At 39.2% G+C, this 22194-nt stretch overlaps 1 protein-coding gene across 1 annotated transcript in view; it reads right to left on the bottom strand.

The window, feature by feature from the left end:
* Window positions 1-8404, bottom strand: part of UACA (uveal autoantigen with coiled-coil domains and ankyrin repeats) — an 84144-nt gene extending 75740 nt beyond the window's left edge. Inside the window, exon 1 of the mRNA XM_006071035.4 lies at window positions 8140-8404. Coding sequence (XP_006071097.3) covers window positions 8140-8223 — 84 coding nt within the window. The 5' untranslated portion in view covers window positions 8224-8404. The remainder of the gene's footprint in view (window positions 1-8139) is intronic.
* Window positions 8405-22194: the final 13790 nt, after the last annotated feature.

The following is a 22194-nucleotide window of genomic DNA, read 5'->3' as shown; positions in this document are numbered from 1 at the left end:
ATCCTCCAACTAATGCTAAAGCCAAGGACGATGGGATAATCTATTGGGTGAACATACACATATACACAACAGCAAAAGGCAAAGAGGATACAATATGACAGTATTAATATCAACAATTCAAGACAAAATTATAATGGGACAAATTCAAGATTTTTATAATAACTAGTTAGACTTTACAATGAATATAAAGTAGACAGGAACCTTAAAATATCAATTAAAACAAAATTAAGTACATAAAGCAAAAACTGTTTGAAATATAAAGGGGAGAGGACAGAAACGCAAATATAGTCAAAGATACACTACTCTCAAAGCTATGATGGGCCATAAAATGGCAAAAATAGAGATATACAGCTCTCAAAGATGAATATGAACAAGGCATCAACAGAAAGAAATGGTCAAATAACATGAAAGTGCAAGAGCCAATAATCACAAGAATATTGTCACACTCCCTGGAAAATAAAGACACAGATTAAAACAATAATATTTTGGCTGATAAATAAACATGTTTTAAATCATAGTATGATTATTGGAAGGGTATGGGGAATGCAACTGCTGGATAGAACACAAAATGGTTTTGAGACTTCCCATAAAAGGTCTTCCTTCTGCCCAAATACCCTGCCTCCCAATATTTTAGGTCTTTGGCGTAAGACACAAATGTCATAGCTTTCAGTTTGAAATTATATCAGTTCACGATGGTTAAAAACATGGTTCCAGAGTCAGACCACCCGGCTCTCCACTTTTAGCCATAGCACCTGGGCAAGTAAATTATTTAACGTCCATCTATAAAACGATGGCAGCAGTCCTCACTTGTTAGGATTAATGTGAGGAGTATGTGAGTCCATGTAAAGCACTTAAAATGATGCATGGACATCCACGTTCAATAAATATTGGCTACCGGCACTTGGACTTCTTGTATGTCATTTATTTTTAAGAAAATTCACTAGCATTTACTGAGTTCTCCTAATGGGACATTTGAATCTGCTCAAATCATTTCAAATTATTTGTAGTTTTAAGTACAAAATGTCTTAGAATCAAGTATTATTCAAAAACATACACCTACCATTACTGTGGCATTAAGATCACTAAATGCTAAGTGAATAACAAAGAGGTACTATGGAATCTTTCAATAAATAGCGTTACCTGTGGTTTAAAATCTGATGAACAGGACTACAATTGACTTATTTTGTTCTTTATCTTCAATTATATTTTGTTTTCTAAAATGAGCATGTGTGACTTTTATGGGGAAAAAAAGATTTTTAAAATCAACAGCCATTTATCCTCCCTGGTTCAGTCCAATATCTACTCTCTCTCAAGGGCACTGCCAGTCGGATTCCATTACATAAACAGCTCATCAAATCCCAGCCCCGGTCAGAGCCTCAGTCACGCAACTGCGCTGGCTCGTGTTCTACACTTCATTTTAGGGACTGCACTCTGTGGAAATACGTTAGTCCACACCAACAATCATCAGGATTCCTGAGAACAGAAAAAAGCCCAACAGACAAAACTGTTTTTCTAACTACAAACAAGTGAGTTTACCCTTGTGTTTTTGTGTTATATTTTTAAACCTTAAAGACCTATTACTTTTTCCAACTACATAAAAACTATGTAAAGCTTTTAAATGTTGTATGTTGTATGACTGAAGAAGAGACAAAATGCATATATTAGCCTATCATTCTGCTTATAATTTCAGGAAGTACATTTCAAACATCTATTTTTAGGCAAATTCATTACAGAAATCAATTTGATTTGTCTCACACAGATAGCTCACGCAGGTGGAAATTTTCACCAGTTTGTTAGATGCCTTATGTGAGGACAGACAAATGTTTGCATGATCTGTAACAGGACACTAAGGTTTCCATATGATACTGACACAGAGACTACATGAGTTATGTTTAAATCTAATATTCTGGGATCTAGATTTCTTCAGCAAGGATACAACCATAAGTGAAACAGGGCTGAGGAGAACAAAATTTTGCTGGCTGTTAGCTAATTCTAGAGGAGAGGGGATGAGAGGGAACATGAACTTGTTATTAACAGGATAATTTCTGAAGATGAAACTTAAACTGACTCTAGTCAGAGATCCCTCTAAACAATGGTTAAAACTTGTCAAGAAATTCGAAGTTTTAATTCAAGGTAAAAAAAAAAAAATAGAAAGACAGAAAAATCTTCCTTTCACTCTCCTCGCAAGCTGTCACCCTCTAACTCCTGACTTGTACTGAAATCCTTCTCAGTAACTCATCTGCACCATCCTTTACACGAACACCAAATTTTGTTTTCAAACCTAATACGCCCACAATTGGCTATATAATTTCACAACTCCAAAACACTGTGCTCACTTCTCTTTTGCCCTCAATGCCCTTCGAACTCTGACCCATGTTCAAGCTTCACCTTTCTACCTTTACCCCTGACCCCACCCTATACATCTGTGCTCTCACAGCAATGTATACACACCTATATTACGGCTCTTAGCATACTAGAGTATTATTTTATGTCTGGCTCTCTGAAACTTCATGAAAATTATGATTTTGTCTTTCTTATTACAGAAGTTTTAAAACATATACAAAACAGTATCACAAAAGTAAATACAACAGTATCATAATCCAACCGGTTACAATAATTATTAACTCACAACCAGTCCTATTTCAACTATATCCCCCACTTACTTCTCCCACCCACCCACAGATTATTCTGAAGCAAATTCCACACTCCACATCATTTCATCTGTCAACAGTATACTCCCAAATGTTTCTCTGAAAGACAGACCTCTTCATAAATGTAACTGTGTTACTAGCACGGTCACACTTAACTCTTTTAGAATAATAATTCTATACTATCAACACAAATTCAGATGGTGCTTACATTTCTTCCATTGTCTTATAAACTTTTATTTTTACAGTTATTTAATCAGGGTCAAATGAGGTCTACCACTGTAGTTAGTTAATATACCTCCTAAATCTATTAATATATAGATTTCTCCCCCATTTTTTTTTCTTCTTCTTAGAATATATATTTTTTAAGAAACTAGGTCACTTACTCTAGAGTTTTCCACGATTAGAATTTTGCTCATTGCACCCCCATGTTTCTCTGTCCTCTGTATTTTCTGTAAACTGGTGGTTAAGGTCTAGAGACCTATCATATTCAGGTTCGGCATTTTGGGCAAGACAATTAGTAGCAAAGAACATTTCCATCAGGAGATAAACTATGTCCAACTGCCTTTCTGAGGCATTAGCAGCCACTCATAAATGCCTGTCAACACTCTATAGCCATTGATTCATGAGGAGCTAAAAAACTATGATATAATTCTAATCATCCCATCTTCATCTATTAGCTGGGGTAAAATACCTTTAGTTACCCTGAGAAAAAGCATAAGTTTCATTCTTTCTCTTTATTTTAGTCCTGATCTTTGATGACTTCTTTGCCTTCTAGTGTGATGAAGGATGCCATGGTCATCTTGCACATTTTCTGCTCCCAGTTTGGAATTATCCATATCTTCAAAGAGGATCTAATTATTAATTCAGTCTCTTGAGCCTAGCTTATGTGAGCATAAATGTGCCACAAATGTAATAAAATGGTTGCCTGAGTACTAAACTAATGAATTAAAATTTGAAAAATCTGTATGATGTGGAATAAATAAATGCACAAGCATTACTCCACTGTTATTAAAAGAAGTAATTAAAATGCTTAAGTACTCATTATTTAAGTTCTTGGACTCATTATATACTAAAAGACATACCAAAGCAATTCAACCCTCCTGCTTTGGTATTATAATAAAGTTCAGCAATTAAAGTCAGCACGATGCTGAGCAAAACTGCTGCTGGGTTGAAATCCAAAAGTATAAAAAGAGGGCTTCTTTACTGTGATCTTCCTGCAAGAAATTCTTCCTGCAAGAAACCGAAGAAATACAACCCAGGAATAATCCTGGGAAACTATCTGAATCAAGTTTTAACTAAGGTAAACATTTTGACTAAAGGTTGGCATCTTTAATGAAAATGAGTAAACACTGCTCAATTAAGTATCATGAGTTTAAAAACAACAATTTGTAATCTCAATTTTCTTATTACCACAAAATCATCAATACAAAAATAACAATAACATCCTTTCAAACACACCCATATCACCGAGTGGAAAACACAAATGCCTCATTCTCAAAATTACAACTAAAACAAAGTAATACTTAATGCTTTATGCTTTTCAAAACATCTCAAACTTCTGCTCTTGGTGGGAACCAAAAGAAGGTTTTTGAAGATTTTTCAGTTGCTATATTTATAACTCCAAATTCTTTTAGAAATACCAAAATTTTTTTCAGGGTACTGAGACATTAATGAGATGCTTTAGAACATATTTGGTTACTGATTTATAAAATTGATTGCCCCATTTTAAGAGCAGCCTAAAGAAATGCCAGCGAAAATTGTCACTGCAGAACTTCCCAGGTCGGAGATTAGTAGTATAGGTACAATTTAAAGCGGAACCTCCTTCCAAAATGTGTGCTTGCAATACGGGTTTGCAGCAGTCCTTTTAATTACAACTCAGATTTCCTAATCTGAACTAGGTAAAAATGGAACAAGCCTCTTCTCATTGTACATATAATTGTACACATAATTGACTGTACATATAATTGACTAGATCTGAAGTAGCATTTATAGTTATTTAATTATCCCTTTCAGAAATCTGAAACTCCAATTTAGTAATTAAAAATAAATCTGACAACAAAAATTGTCTTATGATTAAAAGATGCAGTTATCTCTAGATTTAGCTAGTAAAGGACACTTACATGTATTCTATGCACAATTTAAAATTGTGAACTATATTTATTTATGTGTATAAACACACCCTCTTTTCGTGAACTCTAAACTCACTGACATATTTATAACCACGGTACTACTCAGAATATTTTAAATTCCTTATATAGCATATAATTATAATTTAGCATGTTACGTTAATATGCTGTATTTTTCATACTATAATATCATAAAATATTTACATAGTTCATTTCTAATGTGTCTCCAGATAAATACCTTAAATACTATAAATGCATGACAAAAACTATTTATGAAATACACTTTTTAAATCTTTAAAATTGTACAAATTGTGATCATCTCCATAATGATTAAATGAATGCTTTAAGATTCAGTTAGGTAGCCACAAGGGAGAAATGGAAGAGAAGAAGAAAACAAGATGTATACCTCTTATCTTACACCAGAAAAAATTCTATATGGATTAAAGAGTTAAATATTTTTAAAAATGAAACAAAGACTAGATGAAACCAGGGAGATTTTTCTTTATTTTTGTTTAATATTGCAGAGTGGAAAGGCCAAGATAGAAAAAGTCACAAAATAAAAGGTTGATAAATTCAACTGTATAAAAATAAGCCACACCCTGCATAGCAAAAGCCACCATAAACAAACTCATTAGACAAAAAACCAATTAAGAAAAAAAATTCATATTGAAAAGGCTAATTTCCCTGATATAAAGTACATACAAATGAAAGAAATTGACAACCCAATAGAAGAATGGAAAGAGTAAACTCTTCACAGAAAAGAACATGGAAGGGGCTCTTAAAAACATGAAAAGATGCTCAACTTCACCCACAGTAAAAGAAATGCAAATTCAAACTATCCTGAGATACCATATTTACTTATCAGGCTGACAAAACTTAACAATTTGAACAAACTTTAAATAAAAGCATGGGAAATGATACTTTGTTATACACTGGGTACATGATGCACAGAGGAAATTTACCAACATTCTTTAAAATCATACATGCACATGTCCTTTAATCTAGCAATTACACTTTCAGGAACTGATCCCGCAAGTATACACACACATGCTTGCATATACACAGGCTTACTCATCATAGCATGATGTACATTATAGCAAAGATTTGAATGGGGATGCTCTAAATGGGCCTAGATTCTACAGTTTAAAAAAAATATATGGAAAAAAAAATATGGAACAGCAAGTACAGTGTATTGCCATTTACATAAAGGGTGAATACTTATATTAATATTTGCTTGTATATGCTAAACTCTCTCTGGTGGGATATACAAGCAATTGAGAACACCAATGGCCTCTGAGGAATGGTGGGAGCAAGCAGAATAACTGAAGTACACAGGTGGGAGAAGGGCTTTCTGCTGTAAATAATTTTGTTCCTTTTAAATATTAAGCCATGTGCTACATTATCTATTCAAAAACTAATAAATTTTAAATAACTTTGAAAGCAAAAAGATTTTTTTAAAATGCTCAATCATAACAATACATACACATGTGACCAAATAGAACATTAGGGTTTATCGTTTATGCACTGAAAAGCAGAAAGAATCTATTTCCCCTGCTCCTTTATTAAACTCTATCGATGTTTAGTTTGGTTTTATTACTCATCACACTTACATATTTTCATTTAAATATTTTACAAAACATATTTGAAAATTTAGCTAAGAATGAGAGATGTTCACTTTTTCTAAGCAGGTAGGTTCCATTTTTTTATACCATGTATTTCTCTTCATTTTTTATGACGTTATTTTTTAAAAAATAACAATGCCCAGTGTAACAAGTGCTAAAGATTTACACTCAGAAAGATGCATTTTCTGCAAACTGGCATGCTGGTAATATCAATAACAACTAAATACTCTGCATCTCTAGAAGAGAAAACAGGCTAAAATTAAGGTGTACAAACTTAGTGCAAACCAAATGGGGTAAACATTGTGAATAATGCTAGAAAAGTATACTGTTAAAGCTGAAAACAACCTGCACTACAAAGAAACTGAATCTTCAACTCAGCTGTGTACAGTGATCTGATATCACTAAATCACTAGTCTGTCAATTATTTTCTTTTAAAAAATCTTAAAGTAATCGTCCCTTCTATGGGCTACTTAAACGACTTCACGCCATATTAACCAATATCAAATCATCAAATATCATGCTATCTGAAACTATCCCCTCTTTTTTTTTTTTTCAATTGGGAAGTAAAGAGCCAAGTTTCACCACAATTTCCTTTAAGCCCAAGTAAAATCATCCTAGAAGTAGTTAAGTGGAGAGAAGGGCATAATTCTGAATTCACTCAAAAGCCAAAGCAGATTAATGAGTAGTCTCAAAAAATGCATTTAATCATTTGGTAAAACCTATGTTAAATTATTAAAATCTGTTTTAATGACTCCACATGGACAACCAGGCAGTTTGAGCATTACATCTCGTAAACGTTTCTGACTCTCAAGACTTTTTAAATAACGTTTATTCCAATAACATATAATGTGGAAGATATAGCCATTCTTCTACTTGCCAAATTATCTAAATCCCAACATCTGCAGTCAGGCTGTTTCTCAACATTTCTGTTCTCCTGCCAACTGAAGAGAGGCCCTGAGAACTTAGCGTGCAGAGGCCGGGCTGCGGATCAGCGCCGAATGCAGGTCTGCCGGGGTCTGTCTGTCCCACAGGTGAGACTTAGAAGACAATTTCCCAACTTCACCACCACTTTCAGGATCACCACCCATTTGGGGCTTTGTCTTTACAACTACGCCAGATGCATCTGCATCACTCAGAAATCAAGCTTCTGCGTGTTTGATTCTGAGTCCCAGTGACCCAGCGACAGCGGCCAGCACACGGCGTCCACCCAGCCCAGCAGCGCTCACCCACGAAAGGTCCGGAGTCTGGACGGGGCGACGCCGGGTCCACTGCCCTGCCCACCTGGACTGTGGGGCGCCAAGCCCCCGCCGGACCCGCAGGCCCGGGGGCTGAGGGGCGCCCGCTGTGCCCAGCAGAGCCGGGACGGAGCTGAGCGCGAGTGGGGTGCGGGGGTCAGCCGGGGAGAGGGCAGGGACTGGGGTCACCGGAGAAGGGCCGAGGTGGTGGACAACCCCGAAACACCGACTTGAAAAAGAGGGAACGATTCGATCCTAAAGGCCAGGAGCTGGGAGACCCAAGGGTGAGGGGTGGGGAAAGGGGCCCGGAGAGCCCCGGAGGCAGCGGAGGGGAGGGTCCCCGGGGTCTCCGGGCCAACGCGGAGCCTTGGTCTGAGGAGGGAGGAGGAGTCGCCGGGGCCGACCCAGCGGGACACTGTGAGGGAAAGCCGAGCAGAGACCGGCTCTGCGGTTCGCCGGAGGGCAGCGCCGGGCGCTCTGGGCGCGCACTGGCCAAGGAACTCACCGCGCTGACGCCGGCGGCGGCGGCGCCGGACGGCGCGGGGCCGGGCGCGTCCTGCCTCCTCAGGCGGGACTTGAGGCTCTTCATGGCCAAGACCTGGCAGTCCCACTCTCGCCGAGCGCGGCGCCCCCGACCTGCGCGCGAACCTTAAAGTCCGCCGGCTGGAAACGCACGGAGGCGGCGGCGGCGGCGAGGGCGGTCCCGGCCCCACCTGCCACCTGGGGGCCGCCGGGCGGCCGTCGGCTCCGGGCCTGCGGCGGGACTCCCCTCCCACAGCCAATCCGCCCACGATCCTGGTGGGGATGGGGCTGGCTCTGACCAATAGGAATCCGGGAAGGGGGAGGGACTTCCCTTTCAAACTTAATAACACCCTTCCTCTCCCCGCAGGAAAAAGTTTGGAATTTCAGCTGGGGAAGTGGAGGAGGTGAGCAGCCAGCGATGTGGAGCGACTCTAGACGCTCCAGGCCGTGGGCGCCCCGACTACCTGGATGATGGAGCGTCAGATCTAGAGAGAGCATGGAGTCTATCCAACACCAGCTCTCATCTACCCGGACTCCCCTCCTCTTCCCACCCACGTGCTCTTTCCCAAGTAAATTTCTCTTTCTTCCGTCTGATCCCAGAAAAGACTCTTGGTCACCTGCACATTCACCGGCTTCCAAGAACAACTTCCCTTACATCGGTTGATGTTTCGCTAGACAGATCCCAGTATCTGGAAACAACTACTCTTATCCAAAACTCCTGGAAAAAAAGAAAAAGAAAAAACAGACTTTGAAGAATAAGGTAATAAGGTTGTACAGAAGGATTAGGAACAGACTGAAAACGTTATAGAAAATCAAAGCACATGTCATGTGCTCAATAATTATTTGTTGAGTCCAGAATCTACTGCTTTGGAGGGTAAGAGTTGAAAGTTGGAGGGGGAGAGCTTTAATCAAAAATGACCCACATGGCCAAAGTGATACATAAAAAGCTGTCAAAGAAAAAATATGGTCTTTTTTCCAAAAAAAAAAATGATGGTGTTTCCTGTAGAAACACGTTACAGGTGAAAGTATACAATGAAATTAATTCATCCTGTCCAGAAATCTGGATGGATAAACAGGCAAGTGAGCAACACCCAATAATTTGCTGTTATAGTGACATCTGCAGAAGTCTTCCTGGGAGTCAGTTTTTCCCAGGAAAATATTTATTCTAGCATTCACCCATTTGAAAAGATAAACAGTCCACATTTCCCACTAACAAAGGACTCTTTTTGTCTGAAAGGTCAGTTGCTTCTTTGGAGTTTCCTTAGAATAACTAAAGATTTTATTCAAATAGTGTAAGAAGGTTTTCAGAACTGTTTTAGAGAGACAACACCCTGTGTTTACCCTTAACAAAACACTAAGTACCAGTTAACTTCTTTACTTTAAGAGAAAGTTATTAAATTTTCTCTTGATTAGTTCTATGGAAGTAAGTTTTCTTCCACCTCCTTCCTTAAGATCTACAGTCATTCAGTTTTGTTGGCTCTTTATAGTGTCTGTGGATGGCTAGTTACTCTCCTCATCTGCCACTGCAGATCCAAAATTATCTCACACCTGGATGTTATAGAAGCTTTCCAACAGAGGTTGCTGACCTCTGAACTACCAATCATCAAAAAATTTTACAAAATAGTCCTTCTTCGTTCAAACAGCTTCAGGGCTAATAAAATTTAACTCTTTTACTTGGCATTTAAGGCCGTATAATATGTACCCAATCCTGTTCTCCAGCTGACACTCCAAGCAAACTCTTCAGCCCATTCCTCAAACATGGATCTTGCCTTTTAATTTTCACATCTTTATGCATGCTAATCCTTCCTCCAGTAATTTCTGTCTACATTCATCTAACAAAATTGTACTGCCCCCCGCCAAGAATGATCAGAAGAGAGCACAATGGGAACTTCTGGAGTATTATACTAGTCTATCTGGTTATATAACTAGTGTGTGGATTACATAACTAATATGTTCAGTTTGTATAGAATCAGTTAGCTTGTAGTCTTTATGATCGTGCACTTTTATATATACTTGAATTGAAAAAGTTTTTTAAACTCATACATCCATTTCAAGTGTCCTCCCCTCTAATAGAGCATTTTCTGATCACTCAACTGAAAGTGATTTCTCCATCTTCAGAATGATTAAATTGAACTACTCAGATGATGCTAACACATATGTTCTGAGCAAGCATTATTTCACTACTAGACTTCAAACTCTTTAAACCCAGGGAGTAACTGATACATGTTTGAATTCCCTAGAGTGCTCAGCTGGAGAATCCCAGGGACGGGGGAGCCTGGTGGGCTTCCGTCTATGGGGTCGCACAGAGTCGGACACGACTGAAGCGACTTAGCAGCAGCAGCAGCAGAGTGCTCAGCATGTGGCAGGTGTTTGATAAATATTTCTGAATAGATTGATGCATTTTTTTTTTTTGTTACTAGACTGCATTACAGTTTGTTGTGTGTATTCATGTAACACAGGATTGGTACTTGCCCTGTGGTGAATGCTGGGTGTCTCTTGAGCATCCAAGTTCTCGGAGTCCTAGTAACTGGTCTCTTTTCCGTTGTTACTGGATAAAGCAAAGGAACAGACAGAGCCACAAGTACAGCTTACATCAGTTTCCAAAAATGCGTGGGCAAGTTATTTTTATAAACTGTCTGCATGATGTCCCCATGGTGTCTGTGTTCAATGGCCTTTGTGGATTTTTCCAGGCTAGAAACTTGATAGCTGTTGTCTGCGAATTCCCATTCGAGAGCTGCTAAGTAAATAGCACTGGTTTGAATGTGCAGTACATCTTTTTTGTATTGATCTGGAAGCTCCCCACATGAAGTAAAGGCACTTTTATTAGTATTCAGCCAGACAGGTTTTTTTTTGTTTTTTTTTAACCATTATCACTATTATTTATTTTTTATCTCCCCTTCGGAGCAAAAGACACTTATCAAATCTAGATGGAATTTATTTGGTACCATGCTGAATCTATGTGCTTTTTTTGTTGTTGTTTTGCTTCTTATAATATGTGAGATCTGGAAGGGAAATGCGTTTAAAATTATTTTAATAGGTTATACATTCATAATATAAAGACATCTCAAGTAATACAGAAGGGGGAAAGTGAGTCTCCTTACCACCTCTATTCTTTGGCTCCTGCAGTCAAGGAACTTGTATTCTAGTCTGCGGGACAAAGCTAACGTACATAGCTCAACTGGAAAGCAACTACTTACTAAACTATGGTAGAGTGCAGATGTGGGTGGTATTTAGGGAAGGAAAGATCAGGAAATAAGTTTGCATGTAGGGAGAATAGCCAAGGTTGGGAGAAGATTCAGTGAGTGTACTGAGAAGGAACACCAAGAAGCCAAAGGATTCCCTGGGGACCAGCCAGAGCAGATAAGAGAGTTCCGTTGGGAGATGCTCGTTGATAACCGTGTGATGATAATGGCAACATGATGACAAAGACAAATTAAGCACAGAGAATCAAAAATTTACAGTTAAAATGATCTACTTTTAATCATGAATTTTATGAATTTTATGCCCAACAACTTCCCTCATCATTTTCAGAACTTCCTGTCTTCCCTGGTAACCCCGGGGAACCCTGCCAACAAAGTCAGTCAGTAATTCCGTGGAGAATCCCAGGACATCAGTCATTCTCTCCCAGCTCAGATACCAAAGCCACGTGTGGCCACAGGGTCATGAGGAAAGGCATCTCCACCCACAACTTACAGGGCAGCCCCAGGAATGAGAGACCTGAGGCAGTTCTCACACCCTCTTCTCTTGCCACAGTCAAGACTATAAAACACATTGCATAAGATGGCTTTAAAAAAAAATAAATAGGTCATCTTTGGCACTAATTTTAAACCCATCTGCATTTCTAGTAAGCTCTCCAATGACTCCATCCTGGAAAACTAGAGTGGGAAGAAGAAAAGTAGGGAGAGGCGGTAGCTGCTCCCCTCTTCAGAGACGCTTTAATCTCCTGCTGAGGGCTGTTTTGCGTTCTGCTCTAGCAAGCTTGAGCCTACCAATTATCTCCTGAAGAGGACTGCTTTCCATCTCCCTGTCCTCCTTGGCATTTACAGACTGTCATTCATGTATGACACATCAAATGTGTCATGAGCTTCAATACTGAAGGAGGGAGCGAAAGAGCAGGGAGAGGCGTAGTCAGGAACAAAACCAGACTTCCCTGCCATAACTGAGCTTACACCTAAAAACAGCCATAACTTTTTCTCTGAACTCAGTCAGGTTTAAAGTCAGAAAATCCAACCCATCTCCTTTGGTGAAAAGTAGCCTTTATTATCGAGTCTTGATTACACAAAGCTCCAGAAATACCACTGGCCTCTCTCTGTGAGACTGATGGCCCTCAGTGTGAGTGGTAGAAGGTCTGGATTGCCTTTTTTAAAACAGGCTACTCAACCTGGAACCCAGATAAATGCAAGGCATTTGGTTCAGGAACCAGTAATCATCCGACTTCCATGATAAACTTTCCTGGATTCCAGACCCTGGATTTTTCTTATCTTGGCCACCACACCAGGATATTCACAATAAGCCAAAAAACTCTCAAGACTTCAGCACTGTCGAAGAGGAATAGAAAGGTTTCTTGCTTTTAAATTGAAAATATGGTAAATAAAGAATATCTCTGTAGAGTTTAAATGATATTTTTGATTGAATAATTACTAGTAAATTATGTTACTTGTATACCATAAGTTGTTCCATGCCAATCTTCGCTACTTAAGCTAATGAAAGAACATCCCAGACAATAAGGCAAGGTGAATCTCACGTTCAAATATGCTTGGTAAAGGTCCCAGGCTTTATGATACATATTTAACAATGGTCTTACAGTCATTTGAATTAAAACTATAGTGGTTTAGGTTATGCTGAAAGAAAGGTCACAGCAAAATGCTGGATAAATAGATGTTCTAAAAAAGTTATATGTAAACACAGCCTATTATGTATATTAGATACTATATCATTATATTTCACATTATACAAGATTATATTATATTATTATTTTTAAGCATTATTTAGGACCCATTTTTTTTTTTGAGGCAAGTAATAGTGACTTTATTCAGAAAGTCAGCAAACTGAAAATGGAATTCTTCATAAAATAGCTTCACAAATTAACAAATCTTGATGTAAGTCCTAATTTTCGTATAAAAAACTGAACCATATTAGTGTGGGTAAATTTGTATTTCAGAAGGTTAATCTTCAAAATCAGTTACTTGCACAGTATCATACAGGATTTATGTATTATGTGTGTTTGGATTTGGTTACCAAATGACTCAGACTTTTGCTTCCTGTATGAGAAAAGCTTGCAAAAAATTTTTGTCTGTACCCTTTTTACAAAACTACTTGCATCAATGTTTAAATTACTATCAAAAATTAAAATTTAATTGTGTATCAAATTTCTAAGTAATGCTTAATTACAATGCTTATTTGAGAGAAAATTTTAAATTAAGATACAGTTCTTGTGTACAGTGGCATTATTCCACCCTGCACAAAAGCAATAAGGGCAGTTTTAAAAGCATTCTTTAACTATTCAAAGAGATTTGTCCACCCTGATGCCCTCGTGAATTAACCACGTATATATTCTTTACATCAGTGATATCAATTTATTATAAGCATCAAGATATTCAATAATAATGGATAAATTTATCCTTTACTTTCACAATTGCTGTTTTATGAATGCTGTTGCTACAAGCAAAATACATAAAATAACTAATCAATTAAAATATCAACACACTCTGGACTTCAAAGAGTTACATTTTAATTTTGTAATACTAAGGAGAAGCATTACATATTATGTTCCATAAACTTCAAGACCATCCCTAGACCTAAATAACAATTAAGAACTATTCCTTTGAATCTTAGGAGGGTGTAGTTCATAAATTACCTTAAGGTCAAGGCATAGCCTTTTAAGGCTAAACTAAAAGGCATCTTTCTTCCACTCCTGAGACATGAAGAGAATAATAAACTCTCAAGCTTTTCGACTCATAACTCTGAAGTGACATTCATCAAGTCAACAAATACAAATAAGCCTGACTACCCTAATGCCTGAAGGGTTGGGCTCTGATTAGCCGAGTAAATCCTAATTAAAGTGACCTTGGGGAATCCCCAAATATGAATCACAGCAAACCCCTAACAACAACAAAGTTCACATGAGCCCTTCTGGCCAGAAAGCTCCCATCCAATACCTCATTGCTCCAAGTAAACACTAGATGTCCACACTTTCAAAGCTGTCATTTAAATCACACTTCTCTCCAAAAAGAAACTAAGGTAATGTCCTGAGCACTATCTGAGCGAAATAATTTGGGCTAGCAAAAAAAAAAAAAAAAAAACTAAGGTGATATAAAAGCCTTCCCTGATGGTTCAAACGGTAAAGAATCTGCCAACAATGCAAGAGACCCAGGTTCCATTCCTGGGTCAGGAAGATCCCCTGGAGAAGGGAATGGTTATCCACTCCAGTATTCTTGCCTGAAGAATTCCGTGGACAGAGGCTGTTGGCTGACTACAGTCCATGGGGTCACAAACAGTCAGACGTGACTGAAAGGCTAACACTCACTTTTTCAACAAATCTCGCTACCATATTTTCCTTAAGAAAAGTAGGAAATAAACCAGAGGAAGGGACTGTTAAAACAATTATTATTGCTGGCCTGTTTTTTTTTAATTATTATTATTATTATTCTTAATTTATTTGACTGTACTGGGTCTTCACTGTGCATAAGGATCTTTAGTCATTGCATGCAAACTCTTAATTGTGATATGTGGGCTCTACTTCCCTGACCAGGGATCAAACCCAGGCCCCTTGCACTGGGAGCATGGAGTCTTAGCTAGCCACTGGACCACTAGGGAAGTCCCACTGTTCTGGGTCCACAGCTAGGGCAAAACAAAAATGGAAACAATCAGTGACAGCTTTAATATGAGGAAAGAAAGAGGCACAACAGGTTCTTCACAGAAGTCAAGTTTCCCAGACGCTGCATTCTAGAATATATTTCTCACATGGGTGTGGCGTCACATACAGAACAGTGAGCGGCGTGGTGGACAATCTCCTCACTTATGTTTACCCTTGCAGTATTTAGAAATACCTTTGTTAAGCATCCAGGATGTTCACTCATTCACTCAGCAAGTGTTAGTCAGTCACAGACGACGTGTGAGACAGTGCTGAGGAAACGAAAGGGAACGAGGTGGACAAGGGACTTGCTCTCATGGAGCTTAATTCTCGCAAGAGTGGTTGTAGGGAGCAGAAAATGTAAACACAAGTGACCAAGATAAATTCAGATAGTGGTACACGAGGAAAATAGGAAGAGTCATGTGCTAGAGAATAAGGGAGGAGGGGTTTACTGCAGATTGGGCACTCAAGAAGGTCTCTTGGAAAAGTGAATTTGACTTCAAGTTTGGATGAGATCAAATTAAGCATCCTCAAGCAGGCTTAAAGGAGCCTGCCAAGTATAGATATGGACAGGACATCCCTGGCAGCCTAGTAGTTAAGACTTCAACTTTCAATGCAGGGGCTGTGGGTTCCACCCCTGGTTGGGGAGCAAATATCCCACATGCCTTGTGGCAAAAAAAAAAAAACAAACAAACCATAAACCAGAATGTTGTAACAAATTCAATAAAGGCTTTTAAAATGGTCCACATCAAAAGATCTAAACTAAAAAAAAAGTGTAACTGTGGAGGCAGAGGGAACAGCAAATGCAAAGGCAGAGGTCCAGGTTAGTGTGCTGAAGGAACACACTGAGGCCAGCATGACTGACACATAATGGGGAAAGAATATGAGCAAGATGAGTGTGGAGATGCAGGCTGAAGCCAACACAAGTAAGGCCTCATGGGCCAATGTAAGGTTTTGGATTGTTTTATAACAGGAAGCTAATTAAGAGTTGATGGGATCTTTTTTATGTACTAAAAATATCTTTCTATTTATGGGGAAAGAACTGATCATAAATGACCAAGAAGGAAAGCAGGAGGATATGAACAGGATTGGAACACAGTCTAGAGTTAGAACTAACTTGCTAGTAGACTGGATACAGAAAGGAGACATTAAGCGACTAGGTGGATGGTGGTGCCATTTACTGGGTGGAAATGACTACAGGAGTTCTGTTTCAAAGGGAAACTTTGAATGTTATTTGAGTGTTATTTTTTGGTCATGTTGTTTGAACTTCCCACTGGGCAAATTGGTTTGGCCAAAAAGTTTGTTTGGAGTTTTCCCATAAGATGTTATAGAAAAACCATGAACTATGTTATGGAAAAACCCCAAAAGAACTTTAACTAGACAATCTTAACAGCAGTATTTAACTAGACAATCTAAACAGCCAGAGTGAAACTCATTGGAGAGATGGGGCTGGAGACACAGATTTGGAAACTAAAAGCTAATAAATGAAATGTAAGGCCATGGGACCACATGAGCTCTATTATGGAAGAAGAGGGCCAAAGGCCAAGAACATGGATACTGCTGCACTTAGAAAACAAGAGAGGAGAGGGTGAGGAGGAGGAGACTGAGAAATAATGGCTAGAGAGCAGGCAGAACCCCAGAGAGTGGTGATGCAGCAGCCAAGAGACGATGGATTTCCAAAGGTCAGCTCTGCCAAACAGTGCTGAAAGATGGAGAAGCATGAAGACAGATGAGAGACCATTGGACTTGGCATCAAGTACAGTACGAATAGCCTTGACAAAACAATTTCCATCAGATATGGTTAAAATAGGTTCAAGACAGAATGAAAAGTAATGGGGTGGAAATTATGACCAACATGGTGTAAAAGGGAGCAGAGAAATGGGGATAATAGCTAGAGGGCAACAAGAGGTCAGTAGAAGTCTTTTTAATGTGGGAGCTATTGCTACTGAAGCTTTTCTGTAAGCTGGGAGGAGAATGATCCAGGAGAGGGGTAAGGACTCATGAAACAGAGAAGGGAGCTGTTCATAGGGATTACGTCCTTGAGAAGGTGAAAAGGGGGTCTGATTCCTCAGACAGAAGCCTGAACTCATCATCTGTATTAACGGGAAGGAAGGCAAAAAAAAAAAAAAAAAAATACAGGCACAGGTACATAGAGGTTGGTATATTTAGAGGAAAGAAAAATAGAAGGTCTCAAGTGGGTTACATCTATTTTCTTATGAATCATGATCATCAGTTAAAGGGAAGATGAGCAGTGAGGAAATGGGGTTTTTGGAACTTTGAGGAGAAATGAGAAGGTGTGAAAGAGCCAATATCTTTCAGTCTTACAACTCCAAAATATCAATTTTCTCTGCCTGACCTGAGATCCTCAATGTTATTCTGGGAGCATGAAATAACTATTCAACGGATAAATTTCTACTAGTAAAGGGACCCACTCAGACACGGTCCCCCAATATGTAAAGCACCAAGCAGCACATATTGGTTAATTTGGGTTCCCAGGCTGTAAAGCAGGGATTGGTTAAAATACTGAGCCACCAAAGGACCACATCTCACCTTTTTGTGTGTATGTACCCCACCGCACAAAGTGCTACTGTTGAGTACTTCTATTACTGTGCTCGTGTTTAGTTGCTCAGTCGGTCCGACGCTTTGCAACCCATTGGACCATAGCCCACCAGGCTCTTCTCTCCATGGGATTTCTCAGGCAAGAATACTGGAGTGGTTGCCATTTCCTTCTCCAGGGGATCTTCCTGACTCAGGGATCTAACCTGCATCTCCTGTGTCTCCTGCACTGCAGGCAGATTCTTTACCTGCTAAGTCATCAGGGAAGTCCGAGTGGCTTACTACATGAGTCAAATGTATTGAGGTACCACCATGTACCAAGCACAGTGCTAAGTTCCTTACCTGTGTTGTTTCTTTTAATACTCCCAACAACTAAATGAGCAGCACATACTATTATTATCTCAGTTTTATAAGTAATGCATATGAAGCTTACAAAGGCTAAATTGTATCAACATGAGAGACGGTGAAGTTGTCCATGAGATGAGAGAGACAGAGAATCAACCATTATTAATCATGCCATATAATTAGAAAAGATGTTGTGTAAATGAATGCAAAACCAAATCTATTAGTAAATAAGGTATTCATGCTTGTTAATAATTTGCCCACGGTGTGAGGGGGTGGGGGGACTATAAAGCCAAAACTGAAATAAAAGACCTATACCTATAAAGGTATACAATTCGCTATAGAAAGTTAAAATCCTTCAGAAAGTCCAACATGGATAAATGGGAATTTAGAAACCCCAGTTGATTCTACAAAGTCTGTCAAGTGACTTTGTAGAAGTGATTCAACTGGTGGTACAGAATTGGTAAAATGTTTACCAGTTGGCTTTTTTAATTTTCTTGTGGGGTTAATGGGTTTGCAGTAATTGCTCAGTCCCATAGTGTAAATAATCCCACTTTGGAGTTCAAGTCAGCATGGAGTTCAGCTTGTAAAAATTCCTTAAAATTTAAGAATCAGCTCTTATAGCACACCATTGGAAAAAGTTAGTAAGACACCTTCTGGGACCATCAGACCTCATGCTTCCTTGGGAATGTTTAGCAAGGATGACTTTGAGATCTCAAAAGTTCAGTTGTTCTGAGATTATAGCACCCTTTCTATGGACTAAATGAATAAAATAAAAGGAAATCTCTCACTATAAGAGCACTGATTCTAATGTACTTTTGATACTAGGATTAGGAATAGGTGTAAGAGATTATCTTGTTCCAGTGTTTGCATTTTGTTCAGATCTTCTGTCTTTTTTCCCAAAATATTGAAATAATGAAATGAATAAGGTATAATCACATATAGAGGGTCAGAGTGGTCACTTTCTGTGTTTTAATATATCTGTATAATTTGAGGCCTACAGCTTCCTCAAATAAGTGCTGAGAAGTTGGTGTTGACATTGGATAATGTAAGCGACTGAGTTTTCTGTCTGAAAACAACTCACACACAAAGATTTAGGTTAATGTCACCTTAAACAAAGGATTCATTGACCATCTTGTCTCAGGTTTAAGATTATGAATACTCACCAAAGTGGTGCATTTATAAAGTCGCAGGTGATTGGTGATTGGTATGTGAAATTCCAAAACTATGTCTTCCAGCTTTCATTCCTGATTCATGTCAGAACAAGCAGGACTTAGAGTGTAGGGTTGAAAAAGACTGTTCCTGGTATTGTAGGAGCCCTGCATTCTCTTGTCCACTTTAAGCAAAAATCTAGCCAATGCTGTCTAAAATTGAGATTCTACATAAACATTTCAAAAAACAATTGAAATAGCAAAGAGCATCATTAAAAACAGGAAAAATTAAGCAATATGAGAGTTTGTGACTGAGAAAATGGATTCACTCATTCATCCATTCAGTACTTGCTAAGTACTTTTTAAGTGCCAGGCACTCTTCAGACTCCTTGAGATTAATCATTGTTCCTGAAGGACAAAGAACAGAAAGTGAAACGTGCCCATGTGACTGGAACAACATGAAAAAGGGCAAGAGATGGATATGAACTGAGAGAAGTAAGGTGGAGTAAAAAGTTACATCATGTAGTTCCCAGTAGGATATTGTAAGGGCTCAGGGCTTTTCTCTGGTGCTGAGCTAGAGTTGCCTATAATGCATCCTTATCTAGCAGCACGGAGGCTATTCCAGTCTGGAACTAAAGATAAAAATCTCAGGTGTTGTCAGCAAATATAAATGATAATCTGAGCGACAGGAATAGATAAGAAGGCCCAGGAGGTATGTAGAGTAAACCATAGGACGGAGCCTAAGGAATGGTAGGCTTTAGAGAATGGATTCTGAAATGCGGGCCAGCAAACTTTAGGGTCGAGAGGCCAAATGCCAGTAAATACTAAGTGCAAGTGATACAGACAGAAGTCAACAGCTACTTTCCTACTGTCATTCTCACAGAGCACAGCTTGTCAAACACTCAGAACACTTCTGAGCCACACCCTATCTTCAGTCCTGAGAGAACAGAGAAACCTAAGCACCCAACATGGCCTGACACGGCAAGACTGAATTTGCAGTTGATCACAATTATTTGGGATATCTGTTTGCTTTACTTCTTGGTATTTCAGTTAAACAATGTGCAGAGAAGTTATTAGAACAGTAAATCTATTCTAGCAAATGCTCAACCATTGATATGAGAACCACAGGTGTATCTACATGATGGAGGAGGTCCGTGTAATGATGTTTCCTCAAAGAGGCCACAGGAGATTCAGTGACTCTTGGAGGTCCTGCATGCTGGTGTCTCTGCTATCTGTCCTACATGCATGACACATCCATTGCCAATGGACCGGCTCAGTTCAAAGCTGACGCTAGCCAATTCGGGGTCAGGGGACCGTTAGTCTGTTTCTCACCTGTAGCCACATCTTGGACTATTTCCTTTGCACTTTGTGTGCAACTTCTGTCCACGGTTCAACATTCTTCTCAAATCCAGCTGCCATCACAAACCTTTGCTTGACCATTTCAGTCTTTGGATCTTTTTCCTTCCTATGAACTTTTATCACAGTTTCTGTTGTTCACCTGGTTCTTGATAATATCTGGTCTGAGATTAACTTCACTCTTAATCAAATAACTCTGAGTTATTTGCTGTCACCAGGAAGGATATGGAAGGCCTTGATAGCTTCTAGTCATTCTCCTGGAAGCTCACAGATCCACCTCTGTCCTTGGCATTGGAATCATATATAAATTTATTCTAGATCTTACATGATTGTGGCATGTTTAGAGTGTTAAGGTCAAAGGTCATCTCACTCGGAGGTAGTTTCAGTCTGAAACAATTCGTTAACTATTGAGGAAGGCATAGAAAAATAAGCTGAGATCATGTCTAGGCTAGGTACAATACAGCTGATTCGCTTTTTCTCTTACATTTTAATGTAAAAACTGAACAAATCAAAGAGTCACACATTATATACTGATGATGTGTCAGTTATTGACTTATTGCTTCTCATCTCCAAATTCACCCTTCATTACCCAGCAAACTGGACCCTCTAAAACATGCCTCTTTATCTGACAGCATGATGGAAGCTTTGACCGCAGAGTGTTCTGGAGAGATACTGCAGGAAAGTAGAGGAAAGGGACTTCTTTTCCTGGTTCTAGCGTGATTTCTTTCCTTTTTTAAATTTTCTTTTTTGATCCTACTTGAGATCTTTGTTCCCCAACCTGGGATCAAACTTGAGCTCCCTGCAGTGGAAAGCTCGGAGTCCTAACCACTGGACCACCAGGGAATTCCCGGGTGTGTTTTCTTTTCTACTTACTCCTGCGACTTTCTTGTGGAGACAAGGGGCTGGGGGCATGCTCACCTCAGGTGAGTATCAGGAGCACCCCACAGGCACATCTGTGGAATTCCACCAGCACCCAAGCTGACTTCTCCGTGAGACAGGAAGCTCCTCGATGAGTTTTTCCAGTACCCCTCACCTGTCAGCCCCATTCTGTAATACCCCAGTGAATCTCTGTGCCATTGGTCAGGATACAGCTAAAGGTCTTTATTTCAGCCTTGGAAGTGGGTATTCTCCAAATGTGTTCCTTCCTTGGGTACTCTGCCTCAGCCCCTGGGGTAGGCCCTAAGCTCTTCCTTCTGTCTGTGGTTCCAGTATTCTTAGAAGTTTACTTTACCCCTGAGTTGCTAGTTCCTTGTTATTAGCCAATAAATCCTTATATGAAACCTTCCCTGTTCCTAGTACGGTGTGGTTTCTGTCTCCTACCTTGAATGACAAAGATAGAATGAAAAAGAATCATTTTATATAACTCCCTCACTTTATATGTAAGGAGATCAGAGCAGAGGGACCAGAAAAGTAAATGCCTTGCGCAAGTCACAGTGGGCAGTACAATCAGAGGAAGTCACATCTCCCAGGGGTCTTTAAGTAGTGACTTCACTGTACTAAGCCAGCGAAGTTGATACATTTTGTGAGTGGATTCATGGATTCAGGCTCTGAGAATAAGGCTTCGTTGGGGTAGATCAGGAAAGAGAAAGTATGAAGCCCAGGAGTCTTTGATAGTAATAAAGAAACTTATCACTGAAATAAGAGAAGTGTACAGTTAGGAGAAGCCAAGAATTTGCTAGATACTTCACAATGGAACAAGCTAAACCAATGGCTTGACTTCAGGCCACAGATGCCCAGAGGATTGAAGGTAATTTCTTAAGGGTATTTGTCTTCCAGTTCC

The sequence above is a fragment of the Bubalus bubalis genome, chromosome 11 (genome assembly GCF_019923935.1).
Source record: "Bubalus bubalis isolate 160015118507 breed Murrah chromosome 11, NDDB_SH_1, whole genome shotgun sequence".
Classification (NCBI taxonomy): domain Eukaryota; kingdom Metazoa; phylum Chordata; class Mammalia; order Artiodactyla; family Bovidae; genus Bubalus; species Bubalus bubalis.
The sequence above is the reverse complement of the archived record's forward strand: the minus strand, read 5'-3'. Positions and strand labels throughout refer to the sequence as shown.